A 26,626-nucleotide genomic window follows, 5' to 3' on the forward strand; every position below is an offset into this window, starting at 1 on the left:
TGTATGATGAGAATAGTAGGAATGGGCTCTACTCTAGCCAGGCTGAACTTATCTGTTGGCCTGGAGGGAGACCTTTGTGTCTGAAGGATATCCTGTTGAGTGAGTGAGACGTCAGCTGTGGGGTAAAGTCTTTTGGGTTCAGCTGCTGTTTGTTCTTGAAGGATGCCGCTTTACTGTAAATATGTTTAGCTTTTGAACTTGGACTGGTTTTGGTATGTTTCGCTAATCATGCACTGTAGCTCCATATTCCTAGACCTATTCCCAGGCCTTCGGAGTTGGCCCAGAGGACCATGACCCTCTGCCCCATCCCGTCCCCATTCCTAGGGTCTGTCCCCCAGCTGTCCACCTCACCCATACCCCAGGCTTCATGCTATTTCTGGAGGCCTGTGCTGTTCTGAGGATCTAAATATGAACAGTTCTAGTCTGCTGGTGTACTGAGTTTCTTTACAAGGTCACAGCTTAACTCACAGCATGATTTCTCAATGGAGCGAGTCATGGGTACTTCCTGTTTTGAGCTTCTACTTGTAAACAGGAAGCAGGAGTATGGAGTTGTGATCTGATTTGCTGAATGGCGGACAAGGGAGGGTCTTGTATGCTTGCTTGTGGGTAGATTTAACAGTGGTCTAGGACTTTATCGCCCCCTAGTGGCGAAGGAGAAGTGTTGGAGGTTGGGCATCACGTGTCTTAATAACGCAGAGTTAAAATCGCCGGTGGCAAGGAAAGCAGCCACCAGATATGTTTTCAGCCTCATACAGTTCGTTAAGTGTCTGCTTGTTATATTTCTTGTCCTGAGGTGGCTGAAAATGCCCTCGGGAGTCAACATTTGACCATCAGGTATTCCAAGACATCCACTGCGCTCAAATAAGCACACCAGTTGTTGAAGAGGCAAAACTCTCCTTTCGATTTCCCCGACTCAACTGTCCTGTCCGCTCGGTGAATGGAGAATCCATCGAGTTGGATAGCCATGGGGGTTATCTTGTCTGAAGGCCACGTTTCAGAAAAAACTGAGAATATTGTAGTTACGAAAGTCCCGTTTGGTAGCAATTCCACGATCAGAGGTTATCCATCTTATTATCAAGTGACTGGAGGTGGAGGGAAGAGGTGGCCGGTTTTCCCTTCACCTTCATCTCTCCAGGACTCCTCCTCTCCTGCCTCTGTTCCACTGGTGTTGCATACCCTGAAAAATTGGGTCAGAATTACAGAAGGAGCCCAGGGGCAGATGAGTCGAAGTGAAAGTTGAAGCTGGAATTGGGGTAAGTAACTGCCAATCTGATGTTCAAAAGTTATTGTCAATTACAAGGAATGATAGTGGATACATTCCGTGAATTAAAGTAAAGATAAACGGCAAAAGAAAATAGCAAAGTTAGGTCGCTGTTCTCAAAGCATCATCCAGTGTGGTGCCATCTTAGTAGATGTAGGAGACTGCTGCTGTAGCCAATCACGGCTTACAGCCATGTCGCTGACACCGATGTCTTGCTCCCGGACAAGCTGAACACCTTCCTCGCCCGCTTTGAGGATAACACAGCGCCATCGACGCTGCCCGCTCCCAAGGACTGTGGGCTCTCGTTCTCCGTGGCCGACGTGAGTAAGATATTTTAAGCGTGTTAACCCTCACAAGGCAGCCTGCTCATCCCTAGCCACGTCCTCAGAGCATGCGCAGACCTGCTGGCTGGAGTGTTTATGGACATATTCAATCTCTCCCTGTCCAAGTCTGCTGTCCCCACTTGCTTCAAGATGTCCACCATTGTTCCTGTACCCAAGAAGGCAAAGGTAACTGAACTAAATGACTAAATCACCCCGTAGCACTCACTTCTGCCATCATGAAGTGCTTTGAGAGGCTAGTTTGCATACCTCCCCAATAGATCCATAGATGATGCAATCGCCATCACACTTCCCTATCCCATCTGACGAATACCGATGTAAGAATGCTGTTCATTGACTAATTGCTCAGCCTTAAGCTCGGGGACCTGGGTCTAAACCGCGCCCTGTGCAACTGGGTCCTGGACTTCCTTACAGGCCGCCCCCAGGTGGTGAAGGTAGGAAACAACACCTCCACTTCACTGATCCTTAACACAGGGGCCCCACAAGGGTGTGTGCTCAGCCCCCTCCTGTACCCCCTGTTCACCCATGACTGCCTGGCCATGACTGCCTCCAACTCAATCATCAAGTTTTCAGACGACACAACCCTAGTGGGCCTGATTACCAACAATGACGAGACAGCCTACAGGGAGGAGGTGAGGGCCCTGGCAGAGTGGTGCCAGGAATATAACCTCTCCCTCAACGCCAACATAATGAAGGAGCTGTTCGTGGACTTCAGGAAACAGCAGAGGAAGCACGCCCCTGTTCAGAGTGACGGGACCGCAGTGGAGAAGGTGAAAAGCTTAAAGTTCCTCAGTGTACACATCATTGACAATCTGAAATGGTCCACCCACACAGACAGTGTGGCATTGCCTCTTCAACCTCAGGGGCCAAGCCGAATTTCTAAAGCCTCCTAAGACACAAACTTTTACAAATGCACCATTGAGCGCATACTGTTGGGCTGTATCACCGCCTGGTACGGCAACTGCACCGTCCTCAACCGCAGGGCTCTCCAGAGGGTAGTGAGGTCTGCCCAACATCACCGGGGGAAAACTACCTGCCCTCCAGGACACCTACAGCACCCGATGTCACAGGAATGCCGGAAAAATTATCGAGGACATCAACCACCCGAGCCACTGCCTGTTCACCCCGCTATCATCCAGAAGGCGAGATCACTACAGGTGCGTCAATGCTGGGACCGAGAGACTGAAAAACAGCTTCTATCTCAAGGCCATCAGACCATTCAATAGCCATCACTAGCCGGCTTCCACCCGATTACTCATCCCTGCACCTTAGAAGCTGCTGCCCTATATACATAGACATGGAATCACTGGTCACTTTAATAATGTTACTCCACCCTGTACCTTAGAGGCTGCTGCCCTCTATACATAGACATGGAATCACTGGTCACTTTAATAATGTTACTCCACCCTGTACCTTAGAGGTTGCTGTCCTCTATACATAGACATGGAATCACTGGTCACTTTAATAATGTTACTCCACCCTGTACCTTAGAGGCTGCTGCCCTCTATACATAGACATGGAATCACTGGTCACTTTAATAATGTTACTCCACCCTGCACCTTAGAGGCTGCTGCCCTCTATACATAGACATGGAATCACTGGTCACTTTAACTATGTTTACATACTGTTTTACCCATGCCATATGTGTATACTGTATTATAGGCAATATCTTTCAGCCATTGCTCATAATATTTATTTATTTGTTAATTCCATTCTTTTAGATTTGTGTATCGTTGTGAATTGTGAGATTCTACTGCGCAGGTGGAGCTAGGAGCACAAACATTTTGCTACACCTGCAATATCATCTGCTAAAAATGTGATGTGATCAATAAAATTAGATTTGAGTTGTTACGCAGTCATATTCTCAGCTATGTGTGTACTGAAATAGCATGGTTTTCACTAGCATCCACAGCTGACTACTGTTATTAGATGTGCAGTGAATACCACAGTAATGAAATTTGCAGAATCTACAATTATTTAATGTTGCCATGCATGCTGGATGATTCTCCTGCCCCTCTAATCTGCTCCAGGAAGTAAAAGACAATTCTGCTGCCCCTCTAATCTGCTCCAGAGATTAAGAGTTGTGAGCCTGTACTCTATTTCCCAGAGGGGCCTCGTGTGGCTTCTACTGTAATCTAGCCTCGTGTGGCTTCTACTGTAATCTAGCCTTGTGTGGCTTCTACTGTAATCTAGCCTTGTGTACTGTAATCTAGCCTTGTCTACTGTAATCTAGCCTTGTGTGGCTTCTACTGTAATTTAGCCTCGTGTGGCTTCTACTGTAATTTAGCCTCGTGTGGCTTCTACTGTAATTTAGCCTCGTGTGGCTTCTACTGTAATTTAGCCTCGTGTGGCTTCTACTGTAATCTGGCCTCGTGTGGCTTCTACTGTAATCTGGCCTCGTGTGGCTTCTACTGTAATCTGGCCTCGTGTGGCTTCTACTGTAGCCTAGTGTTCATCCCGACTGTTTTATGTAACCTTTATTTGTCAAGCAGGAAGTCTTATTGAGGTCAGCACCTCTCTCCTAGGGCAAACCAAGTACTGTACTGTCACAAAGGGACCAAGTCTAATGCAGATCAGCGCCAATATAGTAGGCCTACTTCCTGGCTGGCTGCTAACCAACCACCACTAGGCATGTTACCATGGAGACGGCCTGAAGTCAGTGATCAGACCCCACCATGTTAATCAGTGACTAGGGAAGAGTTGATCTGTTTGCAAGGGGCATCCGCTTCATGTGTGGTTGGTGGGTCTTCCATTTCCTGTTTTCCTAGGAGATATATCAGGATGTCTGGTTGTGTTGGTTCTAGACGTATAAGCAGGTCATAGTGTGAGTTATGGTGAGGCTTAAGGATGTCTCTTATGGGGAGTTACAGAGTGAGTTCCAACCAGAATGCAGTGTGGTGTGACAGAGCTAAACACCATATATCACAGTTGGCACTGATCTCTGGGGTTCAGGGGTTAGAGGTCAAGGCTGGACGAAGGCCCTGCCAGCTCTGTAGGTCTGTAACCTGTAACGTGTTAGTTTCAGTATTAGGACTTGTTCCACCTACCCATCTCCCCCTGCCCATCCCTCCCTCCCACATTCCTACCCATCTCCCCCCTGCCCATCCCTCCCTCCCACATTCCTACCCATCTCCCCCCTGCCCATCCATCCCTCCCACAATCCTACCCATCTCCCCCCTGCCCATCCATCCCTCCCACAATCCTACCCATCTCTCCCCTGCCCACCCATCAAATTGAGTTATATAGCCCTTCGTACATCAGCTGATATCTCAAAGTGCTGTACAGAAACCAGCCTAAAACCCCAAACAGCAAGCAATGCAGGTGTAGAAGCACGGTGGCTAGGAAAAACTCCCTAGAAAGGCCAAAACCTAGGAAGAAACCTAGAGAGGAACCAGGCTGAGGGGTGGCCAGTCCTCTTCTGGCTGTGCCGGGTGGAGATTATAACAAAACATGGCCAAGATGTTCAAATGTTCATAAATGACCAGCAGGGTCAAATAATAATATTCACAGTAGTTGTAGAGGGTGCAACAAGTCAGAACCTCAGGAGTAAATGTCAGTTAGCTTTTCATAGCCGATCATTGAGAGTATCTCTACCGCTCCTGCGGTCTCTAGAGAGTTGAAAACAGCAGGTCTGGGACAGGTAGCACGTCCGGTGAACAGGTCAGGGCTCCATAGCCGCAGGCAGAACAGTTGAAACTGGAGCAGCAGCACGGCCAGGTGGACTGGGGACAGCAAGGAGTCATCATGCCAGGTCGTCCTGAGGCATGGTCCTAGGGCTCAGGTCCTCCAAGAAAGAGAAAGAGAATTAGAGAGCATACTTAAATTCACACAGGACACCGGATAAGACAGGAGAAGTACTCCAGATATAACAAACTGACCCTAGCCCCCTGACACACAAACTACTGCAGCATAAATACTGGAGGCTGAGACATCCCTCCCACATTCCTACCCATCTGCCCCATCTAATCTTCATTCTTACATGTTGTCATCATATTCTCCAAGAATGTTCTGAGGTCACTAGGGGTTGTGTTTGTGTGTGTCTCCCAGGAATCCTGAGCAGGAATCACAGGAATGCTTCAGTCATGGGACTGGCTCCACCTACAGGAGGTAGTATATAATATAGGCCCAGGGTTAGGGGATATAATTGCCCCATCATATTATTGTTGCTTCATTTGATGTTATGTTCATTTAACAGACGCTCTCATCCAGAGCGACTTAGAGAATTGAGTGAGGTATATTTTTGGTATATTTCATACTGTTCCCCCATACTTTTTCGTGCTGGTTCCTCAAGCTAAGTGGTGTGAACCCCTCTGCTTTGTATAGCTGCCAAGCCATTAGCTTCAGGGGATCTGTGGGACTCTGCTCTGTCTAGCTGCCCAGCCACTAGCTTCAGGGGATCTGTGTGACTCTGCTCTGTCTAACTGCCCAGCCACTAGCTTCAGGGGATCTGTGTGACTCTGCCATTACTCACTGTAAGCGTGTGGTAAGTTAATTTGACTGCAGGAAAGGGCTACACACAAATGTTTAAAAATGTCAAATTATTAACTATATACAAAAACAAACTCAAATGAGTGTATCGGTCCAGACCTATACAGGCCGTCGGTCTATACACTCTAAATGAAATATAAAATAGCCTAGAAATTAAGATAAAATAGCTCAGACTATTTCAACTACTCACACCTTACAGAACTAGCTGGCTTTGCCAAGGCCTGTTCAGGAGGCTGGCTCTGCCAGGGCCTGTTCAGGAGGCTGGCTCTGCCAGGGCCTGTTCAGGAGGCTGGCTCTGCCAGGGCCTGTTCAGGAGGCTGGCTCTGCCAGGGCCTGTTCAGGAGGCTGGCTCTGCCAGGGCCTGTTCAGGAGGCTGGCTCTGCCAGGGCCTGTTCAGGAGGCTGGCTCTGCCAGGGCCTGTTCAGGAGGCTGGCTCTGCCAGGGCCTGTTCAGGAGGCTGGCTCTGCCAGGGCCTGTTCTGGAGGCTGGCTCCGCCAGGGCCTGTTCTGGAGGCTGGCTCCGCCAGGGCCTGTTCTGGAGGCTGGCTCCGCCAGGGCCTGTTCTGGAGGCTGGCTCCGCCAGGGCCTGTTCTGGAGGCTGGCTCCGCCAGGGCCTGTTCTGGAGGCTGGCTCCGCCAGGGCCTGTTCTGGAGGCTGGCTCCGCCAGGGCCTGTTCAGGAGGCTGGCTCCGCCAGGGCCTGTTCTGGAGGCTGGCTCCGCCAGGGCCTGTTCTGGAGGCTGGCTCCGCCAGGGCCTGTTCAGGAGGCTGGCTCCGCCAGGGCCTGTTCAGGAGGCTGGCTCCGCCAGGGCCTGTTCAGGGGGCTTAGTGCAATGTCTTTCAGGGTCCTGACAAAGGTTGGGACTGTGGTCTTGTACAGGTGTACCTGGTCATAGAGTGGTCCAAATCCAGCGTGGGTTGATGAGCCAGGTCAACGTCGGGTTTTGAAACAGTCACAGGAAATGCTTGCATTCACATGCTGCATGGTGGCAGGATGAAAGTATTTTTGTGGTAGCAGGGTAGAGATGACCACTCGTGTGTTAGGGAAAGTGGAAGAAGCATTTTCAATCATTCCCTTGGGTGCTGTGGCCACCTAGTCGGTCCTCTGACTGTCCTCTGACTGTCGGTCCTCTGACAGCAGCTCCAGGGCACGCCTAGAGGTTTGGCACAATAGTTTTGCCATTTTATGTTTTCTCATTCATGTATTCCCCATTTCAGTCTACAAGGAGCACAATCTCTGGGTGTTTTGTAACGAGTACAATCTGTGGCTTGTCCTCAGTGGGGGTTATCGGGGGTAGGTTGGGTCTGATGGGTTGGTGGGTCCTGCCTGCAGTCTGGGTCTGCAGAGGGCTGTTCTGTTGGCTTATCTTGGGGGATGGTCAGGTCTCATGACTTCTTCTTTGTCGCATCTGAGCTTTTGCCCATCCTCCTTCAGCTGGGCAGTTTTTTTTCTCCCCCTCCTGTTGGTGGTTTTCACCAGAGTGTAGACACTTCTGTCTCTGTCTCTTTCTCTCTCTTTCTCTCTCTGTCTCTTTCTCTCTCTGTCTCTGTCTCTCTCTGTCTCTGTCTCTTTCTCTCTCTGTCTCTCTCTCTCTCTCTCTCGCCATCTGTCCGTGTCTGGTTGAGGGGTTGTTGTTGTGTTGGGGTCTGTGCTGTCTGGTGTTGAAATGCTGTTGGAGCTCCACCAGCTCCATCTGTCTGTCTGGTTGAGGGGTTGTTGTTGTGTTGGGGTCTGTGCTGTCTGGTGTTGAAATGCTGTTGGAGCAGCAGCATCTACCAGCTTCATCTCCAGCTGTGTGAATGTGTCCCTCATAATGGTGTTAGTTATGTGAAAAGTGCCTTGGTCGTCCTCTCTTTCAGATGTATGTCTGTATTGTGTTAGTGATTTCACCATAGTGAAGGCTCAGGTTTTCTGGGTCTCTATGTTTTAGGTTGGATAGGTTTCTCAATTTCTTTCTTTAGGTTTTTGCGTTCTTCGTCAAACCGTTTGTCATTGTTGTTAATTTTCTTAGGTTGTCTGCTTGATTTTTTTTAGATTGTGCATTCGGGAAGTATTCAAACCCCTTGACCTTTTCCACATTTTGTTAGGTTACAGCCTAATTAAAAAATATATGAAATAAAACATTCTCATCAATCTACACACAATACCCCATAATAACAAAGCATAAACTGGTTTTTAGATTTTTTTTTGCAAATGTCGTAAAAATTAACATACTTTATTTACATAAGTATTCAGACTGTTTACTATGAGACTCTAAATTGAGCTCAGGTGCATCCTGTTTCCATTGATCATCCTTGAGATGTTTCTACAACTTGATTGGATTCAACCTGAAGTAAAATTCAATTGATTGGACATGGGAGGTGACCAAGAACCCAATGGTCAGTCTGACAGAGCTCCAGAGTTCCTCTGTGGAGATGGGAGAACCTTCCAGAAGGACAACCATCTCTGCAGCACTCCACCAATCAGGCCTTTATGGTAGAGCGGCCAGACGGAAGCCACTCCTCAGTAAAAGACACACGACAGCCCGCTTGGAGTTTGCCAAAAATGCACCTAAAGACTCAGACCATGAGAAACAAGATTCTCTGGTCTGATGAAACCAAAGATTCAGGCCAAAGAGTTCAATGCCAAGCGTCACATCTGGAGGAAACCTGGTACCATCCCTACAGTGAAGCATGGTGGTCTGATGAAACCAATAATGAATTCTTTGGCCTGAATGCCAAGCGTCACCTTGATGAAAACCTGCACCAGACTGGGGTGAAGGTTCATGTTACAACAGGACAACGACCCTAAGTACACAGCCAAGACAACGCAGGAGTGGCTTTGGGACAAGTCTCTGAATGTCCTTGAGTGTCCCGGACTTGAACCCGATCGAATATCTCTGGAGAGACCTGAAAATAGCTGTGCAGCAACGCTCTCCATCCAACCTGACAGAGCTTAAGAGGATCTGCTGAGAAGAATGGGAGAAACTCCCAAAATACAGGTGTGCCAAGCTGTGTGCCAAGATTTTTTTGTTGTTGTGCACAGTCCTAGTGTGGGCACAGTCCTAGTGTGTGGGCACAGTCCTAGTGTGTGGGCACAGTCCTAGTGTGTGGGCACAGTCCTAGTGTGTGGGCACAGTCCTAGTGTGTGGGCACAGTCCTAGTGTGTGGGCACAGTCCTAGTGTGTGGGCACAGTCCTAGTGTGTGGCACAGTCCTAGTGTGTGGGCACAGTCCTAGTGTGTGGGCACAGTCCTAGAGTGTGGGCACAGTCCTAGAGTGTGGGCACAGTCCTAGAGTGTGGGCACAGTCCTAGAGTGTGGGCACAGTCCTAGAGTGTGGGCACAGTCCTAGAGTGTGGGCACAGTCCTAGAGTGTGGGCACAGTCCTAGAGTGTGGGCACAGTCCTAGAGTGTGGGCACAGTCCTAGAGTGTGGGCACAGTCCTAGAGTGTGGGCACAGTCCTAGTGTGTGGGCACAGTCCTAGAGTGTGGGCACAGTCCTAGAGTGTGGGCACAGTCCTAGAGTGTGGGCACAGTCCTAGTGTGTGGGCACAGTCCTAGAGTGTGGGCACAGTCCTAGAGTGTGGGCACAGTCCTAGAGTGTGGGCACAGTCCTAGAGTGTGGGCACAGTCCTAGAGTGTGGGCACAGTCCTAGAGTGTGGGCACAGTCCTAGAGTGTGGGCACAGTCCTAGAGTGTGGGCACAGTCCTAGAGTGTGGGCACAGTCCTAGAGTGTGGGCACAGTCCTAGTGTGTGGGCACAGTCCTAGTGTGTGGGCACAGTCCTAGAGTGTGGGCACAGTCCTAGAGTGTGGGCACAGTCCTAGAGTGTGGGCACAGTCCTAGAGTGTGGGCACAGTCCTAGTGTGTGGGCACATTTTGTGTTCTGTATTCAGTTTGACTTCTCCTGCAGGGTTCCATTGATCCCCATACAGCTGGGTCTGTCTGCTGCCCCTCCCACGACATGCATATTCATTAGCTCCAGGCTAAACAAAGCTCCGTCGTGGTTTCTTCACTCTCACAGAACCCAGCAGCCTCTCACGCTGCCTCAGGAACCCACAGTCACACTGGAGGGTAGTGGAGATGTTTCCACAGTCACACTGTAGGGTAGTGGAGATGTTTCCACAGTCACACTGTAGGGTAGTGGAGATGTTTCCACAGTCACACTGTAGGGTAGTGGAGATGTTTCCACAGTCACACTGTAGGGTAGTGGAGATGTTTCCACAGTCACACTGTAGGGTAGTGGAGATGTTTCCATCAGTCACACTGTAGGGTAGTGGAGATGTTTCCACAGTCACACTGTAGGGTAGTGGAGATGTTTCCACAGTCACACTGTAGGGTAGTGGAGATGTTTCCACAGTCACACTGTAGGGTAGTGGAGATGTTTCCACAGTCACACTGTAGGGTAGTGGAGATGTTTCCATCAGTCACACTGTAGGGTAGTGGAGATGTTTCCACAGTCACACTGTAGGGTAGTGGAGATGTTTCCACACTCACACTGTAGGGTAGTGGAGGTGTTTCCATCAGTCACACTGTAGGGTAGTGGAGATGTTTCCATCAGTCACACTGGAGGGTAGTGGAGATGTTTCCATCAGTCACACTGTAGGGTAGTGGAGATGTTTCCATCAGTCACACTGTAGGGTAGTGGAGATGTTTCCATCAGTCACACTGTAGGGTAGTGGAGATGTTTCCACAGTCACACTGTAGGGTAGTGGAGATGTTTCCATCAGTCACACTGTAGGGTAGTGGAGATGTTTCCATCAGTCACACTGTAGGGTAGTGGAGATGTTTCCACAGTCACACTGTAGGGTAGTGGAGATGTTTCCACAGTCACACTGTAGGGTAGTGGAGATGTTTCCACACTCACACTGTAGGGTAGTGGAGATGTTTCCATCAGTCACACTGTAGGGTAGTGGAGATGTTTCCACAGTCACACTGTAGGGTAGTGGAGATGTTTCCAAAGTCACACTGTAGGGTAGTGGAGATGTTTCCATCAGTCACACTGTAGGGTAGTGGAGATGTTTCCATCAGTCACACTGTAGGGTAGTGGAGATGTTTCCAAAGTCACACTGTAGGGTAGTGGAGATGTTTCCATCAGTCACACTGTAGGGTAGTGGAGATGTTTCCACAGTCACACTGTAGGGTAGTGGAGGTGTTTCCACAGTCACACTGTAGGGTAGTGGAGGTGTTTCCATCAGTCACACTGTAGGGTAGTGGAGATGTTTCCATCAGTCACACTGTAGGGTAGTGGAGATGTTTCCACAGTCACACTGTAGGGTAGTGGAGATGTTTCCACAGCCACACTGTAGGGTAGTGGAGATGTTTCCACAGTCACACTGTAGGGTAGTGGAGATGTTTCCACACTCACACTGTAGGGTAGTGGAGGTGTTTCCATCAGTCACACTGTAGGGTAGTGGAGATGTTTCCACACTCACACTGTAGGGTAGTGGAGATGTTTCCACAGTCACACTGTAGGGTAGTGGAGATGTTTCCACAGTCACACTGTAGGGTAGTGGAGATGTTTCCACAGCCACACTGTAGGGTAGTGGAGATGTTTCCATCAGTCACACTGTAGGGTAGTGGAGATGTTTCCACAGTCACACTGTAGGGTAGTGGAGATGTTTCCATCAGTCACACTGTAGGGTAGTGGAGATGTTTCCATCAGTCACACTGTAGGGTAGTGGAGATGTTTCCATCAGTCACACTGTAGGGTAGTGGAGATGTTTCCACAGTCACACTGTAGGGTAGTGGAGATGTTTCCATCAGTCACACTGTAGGGTAGTGGAGATGTTTCCATCAGTCACACTGTAGGGTAGTGGAGATGTTTCCACAGTCACACTGTAGGGTAGTGGAGATGTTTCCACAGTCACACTGTAGGGTAGTGGAGGTGTTTCCATCAGTCACACTGTAGGGTAGTGGAGATGTTTCCACAGTCACACTGTAGGGTAGTGGAGATGTTTCCATCAGTCACACTGTAGGGTAGTGGAGATGTTTCCACAGTCACACTGTAGGGTAGTGGAGATGTTTCCACAGTCACACTGTAGGGTAGTGGAGATGTTTCCATCAGTCACACTGTAGGGTAGTGGAGATGTTTCCAAAGTCACACTGTAGGGTAGTGGAGATGTTTCCACAGTCACACTGTAGGGTAGTGGAGATGTTTCCATCAGTCACACTGTAGGGTAGTGGAGATGTTTCCACAGTCACACTGTAGGGTAGTGGAGATGGTTCCATCAGTCACACTGTAGGGTAGTGGAGATGTTTCCACAGTCACACTGTAGGGTAGTGGAGATGTTTCCACACTCACACTGTAGGGTAGTGGAGATGTTTCCATCAGTCACACTGTAGGGTAGTGGAGATGTTTCCATCAGTCACACTGTAGGGTAGTGGAGATGTTTCCACAGTCACACTGTAGGGTAGTGGAGATGTTTCCACAGTCACACTGTAGGGTAGTGGAGATGTTTCCACAGTCACACTGTAGGGTAGTGGAGATGTTTCCATCAGTCACACTGTAGGGTAGTGGAGATGTTTCCACAGTCACACTGTAGGGTAGTGGAGATGTTTCCATCAGTCACACTGTAGGGTAGTGGAGATGTTTCCATCAGTCACACTGTAGGGTAGTGGAGATGTTTCCACAGTCACACTGTAGGGTAGTGGAGATGGTTCCATCAGTCACACTGTAGGGTAGTGGAGATGTTTCCATCAGTCACACTGTAGGGTAGTGGAGATGGTTCCATCAGTCACACTGTAGGGTAGTGGAGATGTTTCCATCAGTCACACTGTAGGGTAGTGGAGATGGTTCCATCAGTCACACTGTAGGGTAGTGGAGATGTTTCCACAGTCACACTGTAGGGTAGTGGAGATGTTTCCACAGTCACACTGTAGGGTAGTGGAGATGTTTCCACAGTCACACTGTAGGGTAGTGGAGATGTTTCCATCAGTCACACTGTAGGGTAGTGGAGATGTTTCCATCAGTCACACTGTAGGGTAGTGGAGATGTTTCCACAGTCACACTGTAGGGTAGTGGAGATGTTTCCATCAGTCACACTGTAGGGTAGTGGAGATGTTTCCACAGTCACACTGTAGGGTAGTGGAGATGTTTCCACACTCACACTGTAGGGTAGTGGAGATGTTTCCATCAGTCACACTGTAGGGTAGTGGAGATGTTTCCATCAGTCACACTGTAGGGTAGTGGAGATGTTTCCACAGCCACACTGTAGGGTAGTGGAGATGTTTCCACAGTCACACTGTAGGGTAGTGGAGATGTTTCCACAGTCACACTGTAGGGTAGTGGAGATGTTTCCACAGTCAAACTGTAGGGTAGTGGAGATGTTTCCACAGTCACACTGTAGGGTAGTGGAGATGTTTCCATCAGTCGCACTGTAGGGTAGTGGAGATGTTTCCATCAGTCGCACTGTAGGGTAGTGGAGATGTTTCCACAGTCACACTGTAGGGTAGTGGAGATGTTTCCACAGTCACACTGTAGGGTAGTGGAGATGTTTCCACAGTCACACTGTAGGGTAGTGGAGATGTTTCCATCAGTCACACTGTAGGGTAGTGGAGATGTTTCCACAGTCACACTGTAGGGTAGTGGAGATGTTTCCACAGTCACACTGTAGGGTAGTGGAGATGTTTCCACAGTCACACTGTAGGGTAGTGGAGATGTTTCCACAGTCACACTGTAGGGTAGTGTAGATGTTTCCACAGTCACACTAGGGTAGTGGAGATGTTTCCACAGTCACACTGTAGGGTAGTGGAGATGTTTCCATCAGTCACACTGTAGGGTAGTGGAGATGTTTCCACAGTCACACTGTAGGGTAGTGGAGATGTTTCCACAGTCACACTGTAGGGTAGTGGAGATGTTTCCACAGTCACACTGTAGGGTAGTGGAGATGTTTCCATCAGTCACACTGTAGGGTAGTGGAGATGTTTCCATCAGTCACACTGTAGGGTAGTGGAGATGTTTCCACAGTCACACTGTAGGGTAGTGGAGATGTTTCCACAGTCACACTGTAGGGTAGTGGAGATGTTTCCATCAGTCACACTGTAGGGTAGTGGAGATGTTTCCACAGTCACACTGTAGGGTAGTGGAGATGTTTCCACAGTCACACTGTAGGGTAGTGGAGATGTTTCCATCAGTCACACTGTAGGGTAGTGGAGATGGTTCCATCAGTCACACTGTAGGGTAGTGGAGATGTTTCCATCAGTCACACTGTAGGGTAGTGGAGATGTTTCCACAGTCACACTGTAGGGTAGTGGAGATGTTTCCATCAGTCACACTGTAGGGTAGTGGAGATGGTTCCATCAGTCACACTGTAGGGTAGTGGAGATGTTTCCACAGTCACACTGTAGGGTAGTGGAGATGTTTCCACAGTCACACTGTAGGGTAGTGGAGATGTTTCCACAGTCACACTGTAGGGTAGTGGAGATGTTTCCATCAGTCACACTGTAGGGTAGTGGAGATGTTTCCACAGTCACACTGTAGGGTAGTGGAGATGTTTCCATCAGTCACACTGTAGGGTAGTGGAGATGTTTCCATCAGTCACACTGTAGGGTAGTGGAGATGTTTCCATCAGTCACACTGTAGGGTAGTGGAGATGTTTCCATCAGTCACACTGTAGGGTAGTGGAGATGTTTCCATCAGTCACACTGTAGGGTAGTGGAGATGTTTCCACAGTCACACTGTAGGGTAGTGGAGATGTTTCCACACTCACACTGTAGGGTAGTGGAGATGTTTCCACAGTCACACTGTAGGGTAGTGGAGATGTTTCCACAGTCACACTGTAGGGTAGTGGAGATGTTTCCATCAGTCACACTGTAGGGTAGTGGAGATGTTTCCATCAGTCACACTGTAGGGTAGTGGAGATGTTTCCATCAGTCACACTGGAGGGTAGTGGAGATGTTTCCATCAGTCACACTGTAGGGTAGTGGAGATGGTTCCATCAGTCACACTGTAGGGTAGTGGAGATGTTTCCATCAGTCACACTGTAGGGTAGTGGAGATGTTTCCACAGTCACACTGGAGGGTAGTGGAGATGTTTCCATCACCACCCTGAGTGGTTGTCCATCTCTATTGCTTCCTCAGGTACCCACAGCCACACTGTAGTGGAGATTATGTTTCCACAGCAACACTGGAGCATTGATGCTGACAGTTGATGATACAGAATGTTAAGTTCTGACTAAAATACAGCTGTACTTACAATTACATTTATTATAGGATCCATACGGATCACACTATACAACAATTAGTTTTTTTTTTTTTTTTACATTTGTTTTCTGCTGACTGAACCATGTGTGTTTGTGTGTTGTCCGTCCTCTGTCTAATATGGGATGGGCCGCTGCCGGGTGCCTATCAACCAGAGGGAGTGGGGGTCTGGCAGGAAGCCAATCTTTTGTCCCGACTCCCGACCTAGCTGCTAATGTCCCGACTCCCGACCTAGCTGCTGTTGTCCCGACTCCCGACCTAGCTGCCTATTGTCCCCACCTAGCTGCCTATTATCCCCACCTAGCTGCCTGTTGTCCCGACCTAGCTGCCTTATTGTCCCCACCTTGCTGCCTATTGTCCCCACCTTGCTGCCTGTTGTCCCCACCTAGCTGCCTTATTGTCCCCACCTAGCTGCCTGGTTTCCTGTAATTGACCAATAGTTTAGCATGGTGTCGCATGGGCCAGAGCCAGCCTGGTGTCATGGATAACACATTTCCTGATTTATTACATTGATGTTGTGTTGGGCACACCATTACTGGAACTGATGTTACTGACTACTGATCGTTTCCACTTCCTTTCCTATTTGTCAAACCTTTCTACTCCTCAACTCTAAGTTCACGATGTTGTCCAGTTCCTTATAACTGTGTAGCATAACGATGGACACCAACTCATTAACAAAGATCTGAACTATTTTATTTAACCTTTTATTTAACTAGGCAATTCAGTTAAGAACAAATTCTTATATTACATTGACGGCCTACACCGGCCAAATCCGGGCGACGCTAGGCCAATTGTGCGCCGCCCTATGGGACTCCCAATCACGGCCGGTTGTGATACAGCTTGAAATCGAACCAGGGTGTCTGTAGTGACGCCGTTAGAGAAATGTATAGCCCTCTCCTTTTATTCTCTCTCTGTCCATCTTGGAATCCAGTCTTCTACCAGTTCCACTGGCTGACCGGGTAAGGAGTTCGTACAGGGAATATACCAAGGCCGATGTACAAGATCACACGTGCTGCGCGTACACTCTGGAGCCCATTCGATTTGAATGTTGTGGTGACCTCTGGCGACAGACAGGCTGAGGAGAGAGTTGGAAGGGAAGCTGAGGAGAGAGTTGGACAGGAAGGGAAGCTGAGGAGAGAGTTGGACAGGAAGGGAGGCTGAGGAGAGAGTTGGACAGGAAGGGAAGCTGAGGAGAGAGTTGGACAGGAAGGGAAGCTGAGGAGAGAGTTGGACAGGAAGGGAAGCTGAGGAGAGAGTTGGGCAGGAAGGGAAGCTGAGGAGAGAGTTGGACAGGAAGTGAGGCTGAGGAGAGAGTTGGACAGGAAGGGAGGCTGAGGAGAGAGTTGGACAGGAAGGGAAGCTGAGGAGAGAGTTGGACAGGAAGGGAAGCTGAGGAGAGAGTTGGACAGGAAGGGAAGCTGAGGAGAGAGTTGGGAGGGAAGGGAAGCTGAGGAGAGAGTTGGGAGGGAAGGGAAGCTGAGGAGAGAGTTGGGAGGGAAGGGAAGCTGAGGAGAGAGTTGGGAGGGAAGGGAAGCTGAGGAGAGAGTTGGGAGGGAAGGGAAGCTGAGGAGAGAGTTGGGAGGGAAGGGAAGCTGAGGAGAGAGTTGGGAGGGAAGGGAAGCTGAGGAGAGAGTTGGAAGGGAAGCTGAGGAGAGAGTTGGAAGGGAAGCTGAGGAGAGAGTTGGAAGGGAAGCTGAGGAGAGAGTTGGAAGGGAAGCTGAGGAGAGAGTTGGAAGGGAAGCTGAGGAGAGAGTTGGAAGGGAAGCTGAGGAGAGAGTTGGAAGGGAAGCTGAGGAGAGAGTTGGAAGGGAAGCTGAGGAGAGAGTTGGAAGGGAAGCTGAGGAGAGAGTTGGAAGGGAAGCTGAGGAGAGAGTTGGAAGGGAAGCTGAGGAGAGAGTTGGAAGGGAAGCTGAGGAGAGAGTTGGAAGGGAAGCTGAGGAGAGAGTTGGAAGGGAAGCTGAGGAGAGAGTTGGACAGGAAGGGAAGCTGAGGAGAGAGTTGGACAGGAAGGGAAGCTGAGGAGAGAGTTGGACAGGAAGGGAAGCTGAGGAGAGAGTTGGACATGAAGGGAAGCTGAGGAGAGAGTTGGGCAGGAAGGGAAGCTGAGGAGAGAGTTGGACAGGAAGTGAGGCTGAGGAGAGAGTTGGACAGGAAGGGAGGCTGAGGAGAGAGTTGGACAGGAAGGGAAGCTGAGGAGAGAGTTGGACAGGAAGGGAAGCTGAGGAGAGAGTTGGACAGGAAGGGAAGCTGAGGAGAGAGTTGGGAGGGAAGGGAAGCTGAGGAGAGAGTTGGGAGGGAAGGGAAGCTGAGGAGAGAGTTGGAAGGGAAGCTGAGGAGAGAGTTGGACAGGAAGGGAAGCTGAGGAGAGAGTTGGACAGGAAGGGAGGCTGAGGAGAGAGTTGGACAGGAAGGGAGGCTGAGGAGAGAGTTGGACAGGAAGGGAAGCTGAGGAGAGAGTTGGACAGGAAGGGAAGCTGAGGAGAGAGTTGGGAGGGAAGGGAAGCTGAGGAGAGAGTTGGGAGGGAAGGGAAGCTGAGGAGAGAGTTGGGAGGGAAGGGAAGCTGAGGAGAGAGTTGGAAGGGAAGCTGAGGAGAGAGTTGGAAGGGAAGCTGAGGAGAGAGTTGGAAGGGAAGCTGAGGAGAGAGTTGGAAGGGAAGCTGAGGAGAGAGTTGGAAGGGAAGCTGAGGAGAGAGTTGGAAGGGAAGCTGAGGAGAGAGTTGGAAGGGAAGCTGAGGAGAGAGTTGGAAGGGAAGCTGAGGAGAGAGTTGGAAGGGAAGCTGAGGAGAGAGTTGGAAGGGAAGCTGAGGAGAGAGTTGGAAGGGAAGCTGAGGAGAGAGTTGGACAGGAAGGGAGGCTGAGGAGAGAGTTGGACAGGAAGGGAAGCTGAGGAGAGAGTTGGACAGGAAGGGAAGCTGAGGAGAGAGTTGGACATGAAGGGAAGCTGAGGAGAGAGTTGGGCAGGAAGGGAAGCTGAGGAGAGAGTTGGACAGGAAGTGAGGCTGAGGAGAGAGTTGGACAGGAAGGGAGGCTGAGGAGAGAGTTGGACAGGAAGGGAAGCTGAGGAGAGAGTTGGACAGGAAGGGAAGCTGAGGAGAGAGTTGGACAGGAAGGGAAGCTGAGGAGAGAGTTGGACAGGAAGGGAAGCTGAGGAGAGAGTTGGGAGGGAAGGGAAGCTGAGGAGAGAGTTGGAAGGGAAGCTGAGGAGAGAGTTGGACAGGAAGGGAAGCTGAGGAGAGAGTTGGACAGGAAGGGAGGCTGAGGAGAGAGTTGGACAGGAAGGGAAGCTGAGGAGAGAGTTGGACAGGAAGGGAAGCTGAGGAGAGAGTTGGGCAGGAAGGGAAGCTGAGGAGAGAGTTGGACAGGAAGTGAGGCTGAGGAGAGAGTTGGACAGGAAGGGAGGCTGAGGAGAGAGTTGGACAGGAAGGGAAGCTGAGGAGAGAGTTGGACAGGAAGGGAAGCTGAGGAGAGAGTTGGGCAGGAAGGGAAGCTGAGGAGAGAGTTGGACAGGAAGGGAGGCTGAGGAGAGAGTTGGACAGGAAGGGAGGCTGAGGAGAGAGTTGGACAGGAAGGGAAGCTGAGGAGAGAGTTGGGCAGGAAGGGAAGCTGAGGAGAGAGTTGGACAGGAAGTGAGGCTGAGGAGAGAGTTGGACAGGAAGGGAGGCTGAGGAGAGAGTTGGACAGGAAGGGAAGCTGAGGAGAGAGTTGGACAGGAAGGGAAGCTGAGGAGAGAGTTGGACAGGAAGGGAAGCTGAGGAGAGAGTTGGGCAGGAAGGGAAGCTGAGGAGAGAGTTGGACAGGAAGTGAGGCTGAGGAGAGAGTTGGACAGGAAGGGAGGCTGAGGAGAGAGTTGGACAGGAAGGGAAGCTGAGGAGAGAGTTGGACAGGAAGGGAAGCTGAGGAGAGAGTTGGACAGGAAGGGAAGCTGAGGAGAGAGTTGGGAGGGAAGGGAAGCTGAGGAGAGAGTTGGGAGGGAAGGGAAGCTGAGGAGAGAGTTGGGAGGGAAGGGAAGCTGAGGAGAGAGTTGGGAGGGAAGGGAAGCTGAGGAGAGAGTTGGGAGGGAAGGGAAGCTGAGGAGAGAGTTGGGAGGGAAGGGAAGCTGAGGAGAGAGTTGGGAGGGAAGGGAAGCTGAGGAGAGAGTTGGAAGGGAAGCTGAGGAGAGAGTTGGAAGGGAAGCTGAGGAGAGAGTTGGAAGGGAAGCTGAGGAGAGAGTTGGAAGGGAAGCTGAGGAGAGAGTTGGAAGGGAAGCTGAGGAGAGAGTTGGAAGGGAAGCTGAGGAGAGAGTTGGAAGGGAAGCTGAGGAGAGAGTTGGAAGGGAAGCTGAGGAGAGAGTTGGAAGGGAAGCTGAGGAGAGAGTTGGACGGGAGGCTGAGGAGAGAGTTGGACGGGAGGCTGAGGAGAGAGTTGGACGGGAGGCTGAGGAGAGAGTTGGACGGGAGGCTGAGGAGAGAGTTGGACGGGAAGCTGAGGAGAGAGTTGGACGGGAAGCTGAGGAGAGAGTTGGACGGGAAGCTGAGGAGAGAGTTGGACGGGAAGCTGAGGAGAGAGTTGGACGGGAAGCTGAGGAGAGAGTTGGACGGGAAGCTGAGGAGAGAGTTGGACGGGAAGCTGAGGAGAGAGTTGGGAGGGAAGCTGAGGAGAGAGTTGGGAGGGAAGCTGAGGAGAGAGTTGGGAGGGAAGCTGAGGAGAGAGTTGGGAGGGAAGCTGAGGAGAGAGTTGGGAGGGAAGCTGAGGAGAGAGTTGGGAGGGAAGCTGAGGAGAGAGTTGGGAGGGAAGCTGAGGAGAGAGTTGGGAGGGAAGCTGAGGAGAGAGTTGGGAGGGAAGCTGAGGAGAGAGTTGGGAGGGAAGCTGAGGAGAGAGTTGGGAGGGAAGCTGAGGAGAGAGTTGGGAGGGAAGCTGAGGAGAGAGTTGGGAGGGAAGCTGAGGAGAGAGTTGGGAGGGAAGCTGAGGAGAGAGTTGGACAGGAAGGGGGGCTGAGGAGAGAGTTGGACAGGAAGGGGGGCTGAGGAGAGAGTTGGACAGGAAGGGAAGCTGAGGAGAGAGTTGGACAGGAAAGGAGGCTGAGGAGAGAGTTGGACAGGGAGGCTGAAGAGTACTTGTCTCAGGTGATGTACCTGCAGCAGTAAAGCTATAACTACCTGTTGTTTCTCTGTGTCTCAGGTGATGTACCTGCAGCAGGGGGAGCTGAGCAGAGACCAGGTGTTTCCTATGCACCTCACCAGTATTAATGGAGTAGAGGACATGTCTTCTCTGGCAGAGCTACATGAAGCTGCCATCATGTACAACCTTTACCTACGCTACCAGAAGGACTGCATCTATGTAAGACACTGTTATAGTCCAGCCCTACCAGAAGGACTGCATCTATGTAAGACACTGTTATAGTCCAGCCCTACCAGAAGGACTGCATCTATGTAAGACACTGTTATAGTCCAACCCTACCAGAAGGACTGCATCTATGTAAGACAGTTATAGTCCAACCCTACCAGAAGGACTGCATCTATGTAAGACACTGTTATAGTCCAACCCTACCAGAAGGACTGCATCTATGTAAGACACTGTTATAGTCCAACCCTACCAGAAGGACTGCATCTATGTAAGACACTGTTATAGTCCAGCCTACCAGAAGGACTGCATCTATGTAAGACACTGTTATAGTCCAGCCTACCAGAAGGACTGCATCTATGTAAGACACTGTTATAGTCCAACCCTACCAGAAGGACTGCATCTATGTAAGACACTGTTATAGTCCAGCCTACCAGAAGGACTGCATCTATGTAAGACACTGTTATAGTCCAGCCTACCAGAAGGACTGCATATATGTTAGACAGTGTTATAGTCCAGCCTACCAGACAGACATTATCTACTGTATGTAAGACACTGTTATGGTCCAACCCTACCAGACATCCTCTCTCCTCTTCTCCTCTCTCCCCTGTCTCCTCTCCTCTCTTCTCCTGTCTCCCCTGTCTCCTCTCCTCTCTTCTCCTGTCTCCCCTGTCTCCTCTCCTCTCTTCTCCTCTCTCCCCTGTCTCCTCTCCTCTCTTCTCCTGTCTCCCCTGTCTCAGACCAACATAGGCTCTATCCTGGCAGCGGTGAACCCCTATAAGCAGATCTCAGGTCTGTACGACCCAGCAGCAGTAGCCCTGTATAGTAGACACCACCTGGGAGAGCTGCCCCCTCATATCTTCGCTGTGGCCAACGAGTGTTACCGCTGTCTCTGGAAGAGACACGACAGCCAGTGTGTTCTCATCAGGTCAGTTCACCAGGGCCTTGGGAACATGGCATTAACTAGTAGCTACTGTCGTCACGAGAGACCACACACACACACACACACACACACACACATTAACTAGTAGCTACTGTCGTCACGAGAGACCACACACACACACACACATTAACTAGTAGCTACTGTCGTCACGAGAGACCACACACACACACACACACACACACACACACACACACACACATTAACTAGTAGCTACTGTCGTCACGAGATACTAGACTCCAACACCTAGTTTTAATACATGGTACACCTTGTCATATGTATTTTTTATACATTTTGTCATATGTAATGTATGTTCGTAGTGCAGGGGGCCTCATATTGAAGAGAGATGTTATATGATAGTGCCTGAGGAAAGTATTCACTCCTGGACTTTATTTAATATTTTGTTACTTTACAGCCTTATTCTGAAATGGATTATATTGTTGTTATCCCCCCCCCCCCCCTCATCAATCTACACACAATAGCCCATGATGACGTCCCAATACCCCATAATGACGTCCCAATACCCCGTAATGACGTCCCAATACCCCATAATGACGTCCCAATACCCCATAATGACGTCCCAATACCCCATGATGACGTCCCAATACCCCATAATGACGTCCCAATACCCCATAATGACGTCCCAATACCCCATAATGACGTCCCAATACCCCATAATGACGTCCCAATACCCCATAATGACGTCCCAATACCCCATGATGACGTCCCAATACCCCATAATGACGTCCCAATACCCCATAATGACGTCCCAATACCCCATAATGACGTCCCAATACCCCATAATGACAAAGCGAAAACAGGTTTTTAGAAATGTTTGCAAAAACTGAAACTGAAATATCACATTTACATAAGTATTCAGACCCTTTACTCAGTACTCTGTTGAAGCACCTTTGGCAGCGATTCCAGACTCAAGTCTTCTTGGGTATGACGCTACAAACTTGGCACACCTGTATTTGGGGAGTTTCTCCAATTCTTCTCTGCAGATCCTCTCAAGCTCTGTCAGGTTTGATGGGGAGCGTCGCTGCACAGCTTTTTTCAGGTCTCTCCAGAGATGTTCGATCAGGTTCAAGCTCTGGCTGGGACACTCAAGGACATTCAGAGACTTGTCCCAAAGCCACTTCTGCATTGTCTTGGCTGTGTGCTTAGGGTCGTTGTCCTGTTGGAAGGTGAACCTTCGCCCCAGTCTGAGGTCCTGAGTGCTCTGGAGCAGGTTTTCATCAAGGATCTCTCTGTACTTTGCTCCGTTCATCTTTCCCTCGATCCTGACTAGTCTCCCAGTCCCTGTCGCTGAAAAACATCCCCACAGCAATGATGCTGCCACCACCATGCTTCACCGTAGGGATGGTGCCAGATTTCCTCCAGACGTGACGCTTGTTATTCAGGCCAAAGAGTTCAATCTTGGTTTCATCAGACCAGAGAATCTTGTTTCTCATGTTTTGGGACCCTTCCCCAGATCTGTGCCTCGACACAATCCTGTCTCGGAGCTCTACAGACAATTCCTTCGACCTCATGGCTTGGTTTTTGCTCTGACATGCACTGTCAACTGTGGGACCTTATATAGACAGGTGTGTACCTTTCCAAATCATGTCCAATCAATTGAATTTACCACAGGTGGACTCCAATCAAGTTGTAGAAACATCTCAAGGATGATCAATGGAAACAAGATTCACTAGAGCTCAATTTAGAGTCTCATAGCAAAGGGTCAGAATACTTGTGTAAATAAAGTTTCTGATTCTTATTTTTAATACATTTTTAAACATTTCTAAAAACCTGTTTTTGCTTTGTCTTTATGAGGTATTGTGTGTAGATTGATGAGGGGGAAAAAACAATTTAATCAATTTTAGAACAAGGCTGTAAAGTAGCGAAATGGTTAAGGAGTCTGAATACTTTTGTCTGTCTCCGGTATGGAGTCATATCTGTGTGTCTGTCTCCGGTATAGAGTCATATCTGTGTGTCTGTCTCCGGTATAGTCATATCTGTGTGTCTGTCTCCGGTATAGAGTCATATCTGTGTGTCTGTCTCTAGTGGAGAGTCAGGAGCAGGGAAGACGGAGAGTACCAAGCTGCTGCTCCAGTTCCTGTCTGTGATGTCCCAGAAGTCTGCCGGGACAGCCCAGTCTGAGAGGAGCATCCGTGTGGAGCAGGCCATTATACAGAGCAGGTAACTGACTGATTCTACAGACACCGATGACCCGTACAGGTTTGTCTGATGGTCGGTGTGTCTCTTGTTACGTTCCCCAGCTAGAAAAACAAACATGTCGCTCAAACAGAAGAGGACACTAACAAAGAGTCACTGACAACAACAACAACCAAACAGCTGGGAGGAGAAGGAGCAGTTTCCTGGAACAGAGGTGGACATGTTTGCCCATTTCATAGGTGAGTCTCTGAAGAGGACCAAGGTCAGGGACTATGTTCCGTCTCAGGAGGAGATCGTAGCCTTACTGACCCGGCAGGAAATGACTACTACGGTCTACTGCCACGGAGGAGGATCCTGCAAGATCTCCATCAACTCACACACCACCGCTGGAGAGGTTAGTGTTACGTTCCCCAGCAAGAAAACCAAAAATAGTCGCTCCGAAGAAGAGGGAACTAAAAAAACTGTAATTGAACAACAACCAAACAGCTGGGGTTTTAGGAGGGGTTCTGAAAGACACTCATGGGGGGGTCCACTGGAAGTTGACTAGCAACAACAACTGGGACCTAAAAGACACCCAACATGAGACCTGCTACATTTACCCAAGAGGAGGAAAAATTAATTAAAACCCAAACCTAAAGACAGGAAGTAAACCGAAAAGTGGCGCAAAACGAAACCAGGGAAATCAGATAAAGGATTGTTGGTCTAGAAATCAAAATGGTGTTAAACCAACTAAAGGTGTTGACCCTCCACATCTATCAAGACAACTAAAGGTGTTAACCCTCCACATCGATCAAGACAACTAAAGGAGTTGACCCTCCACATCTATCAAGACAACTAAAGGTGTTGACCCTCCACATCGATCAAGACAACTAAAGGAGTTGACCCTCCACATCGATCAAGACAACTAAAGGTGTCGACCCTCCACATCTATCAAGACAACTAAAGGAGTTAACCCTCCACATCGATCAAGACAACTAAAGGTGTCGACCCTCCACATCGATCAAGACAACTAAAGGTGTCGACCCTCCACATCTATCAAGACAACTAAAGGTGTTGACCCTCCACATCTATCAAGACAACTAGAGCATTGGGCCAGACACTCTTAAATAACACCTGGGCCAGGACAGGTGAAACCCCTTCCCACTAACGAGGTGACAAACCAGCACAGGTGTAACATACTGACTAACGAGGTGACACCTATCGGTGCGTCATACGTGCTGAAGTCCAACCTCAAAACATAATTGGAAAAACCAAAGCCTGTAACACTCTCTCTCTCCCTCTCTCTCTCTCCCTCTCTCTCCCTCCCTCTCTCTCTCTCTCTCTCCTTCTGTCTATCTCTCTCCCTCTGTCTCTCTCTCTCTCTCTCTCCCTCTCTCTGTCTCTCTCTCCTCCAGCCCCATCATGGAGGCGTTTGGGAATGCCAAGACGGTGTACAACAACAACTCTTCCCGCTTTGGGAAGTTTATCCAGCTCCACTTCTCCCAGTGTGGAAACATCCATGGAGGCTGCATCATAGACTGTATCCCTAAAACACTGTCTCACACACTCTCTCACACTCTCTCACACTCACTCACTCTCTCTCACACACTCACTCACTCTCTCTCACACACTCTCTCACACTCTCTCACACTGTCTGTGTTCTCCTTAACTTCACACCTTCAGATTTACTTGAAAAGAACCGTGTGGTGAGACAGAACCCTGGAGAGAGGAACTATCACATCTTCTATGCTCTGCTGGCCGGGGCCGACGAGAACCACAGAGGTTGTAACCTTCCTGTAGAGACTCCTACACTAGAGGACAGTGATAACACAGCATCCTAACCTTCCTGTAGAGACTCCTACACTAGGACAGTGATAACAGCATCCTAACCTTCCTGTAGAGACTCCTACACTAGGACAGTGATAACACAGCATCCTAACCTTCCTGTAGAGACTCCTACACTAGGACAGTGATAACACAGCATCCTAACCTTCCTGTAGAGACTCCTACACTAGAGGACAGTGATAACACAGCATCCTAACCTTCCTGTAGAGACTCCTACACTAGAGGACAGTGATAACAGCATCCTAACCTTCCTGTAGAGACTCCTACACTAGAGGACAGTGATAACAGCATCCTAACCTTCCTGTAGAGACTCCTACACTAGAGGACAGTGATAACACAGCATCCTAACCTTCCTGTAGAGACTCCTACACTAGAGGACAGTGATAACACAGCATCCTAACCTTCCTGTAGAGACTCCTACACTAGAGGACAGTGATAACACAGCATCCTAACCTTCCTGTAGAGACTCCTATACTAGAGGACAGTGATAACACAGCATCCTAACCTTCCTGTAAAGACTCCTACACTAGAGGACAGTGATAACACAGCATCCTAACCTTCCTGTAGAGACTCCTACACTAGGGGACAGTGATAACACAGCATCCTAACCTTCCTGTAGAGACTCCTACACTAGAGGACAGCATCCTAACCTTCCTGTAGAGACTCCTACACTAGGGGACAGCATCCTAACCTTCCTGTAGAGACTCCTACACTAGAGGACAGTGATAACACAGCATCCTAACCTTCCTGTAGAGACTCCTACACTAGAGGACAGTGATAACACAGCATCCTAACCTTCCTGTAGAGACTCCTACACTAGAGGACAGTGATAACACAGCATCCTAACCTTCCTGTAGAGACTCCTACACTAGAGGACAGTGATAACACAGCATCCTAACCTTCCTGTAGAGACTCCTACACTAGAGGACAGTGATAACACAGCATCCTAACCTTCCTGTAGAGACTCCTACACTAGAGGACAGTGATAACACAGCATCCTAACCTTCCTGTAGAGACTCCTACACTAGGGGACAGTGATAACACAGCATCCTAACCTTCCTGTAGAGACTCCTACACTAGAGGACAGTGATAACACAGCATCCTAACCTTCCTGTAGA

The 26,626-nt window shown here is 49.5% G+C and overlaps 1 protein-coding gene across 2 annotated transcripts in view; it reads left to right on the plus strand.

The window, feature by feature from the left end:
* LOC139538537 (unconventional myosin-X-like) overlaps positions 1–26,626 on the plus strand; it is a 192,071-nt gene that overhangs the window by 47,812 nt on the left and 117,633 nt on the right. For both annotated transcript variants that reach the window (XR_011667754.1, XM_071340690.1), the window contains exons 3-7: positions 20,426–20,584; positions 21,328–21,515; positions 23,574–23,708; positions 25,079–25,203; positions 25,347–25,445. Coding sequence is in view for 1 of the 2 variants with exons in the window: in XM_071340690.1 (XP_071196791.1) it covers positions 20,426–20,584; positions 21,328–21,515; positions 23,574–23,708; positions 25,079–25,203; positions 25,347–25,445 (706 nt within the window). In the remaining variant the exon portion in view is untranslated. The remainder of the gene's footprint in view (positions 1–20,425; positions 20,585–21,327; positions 21,516–23,573; positions 23,709–25,078; positions 25,204–25,346; positions 25,446–26,626) is intronic.

This window comes from Salvelinus alpinus, chromosome 14, assembly GCF_045679555.1.
Source record: "Salvelinus alpinus chromosome 14, SLU_Salpinus.1, whole genome shotgun sequence".
Lineage (NCBI taxonomy): Eukaryota > Metazoa > Chordata > Actinopteri > Salmoniformes > Salmonidae > Salvelinus > Salvelinus alpinus.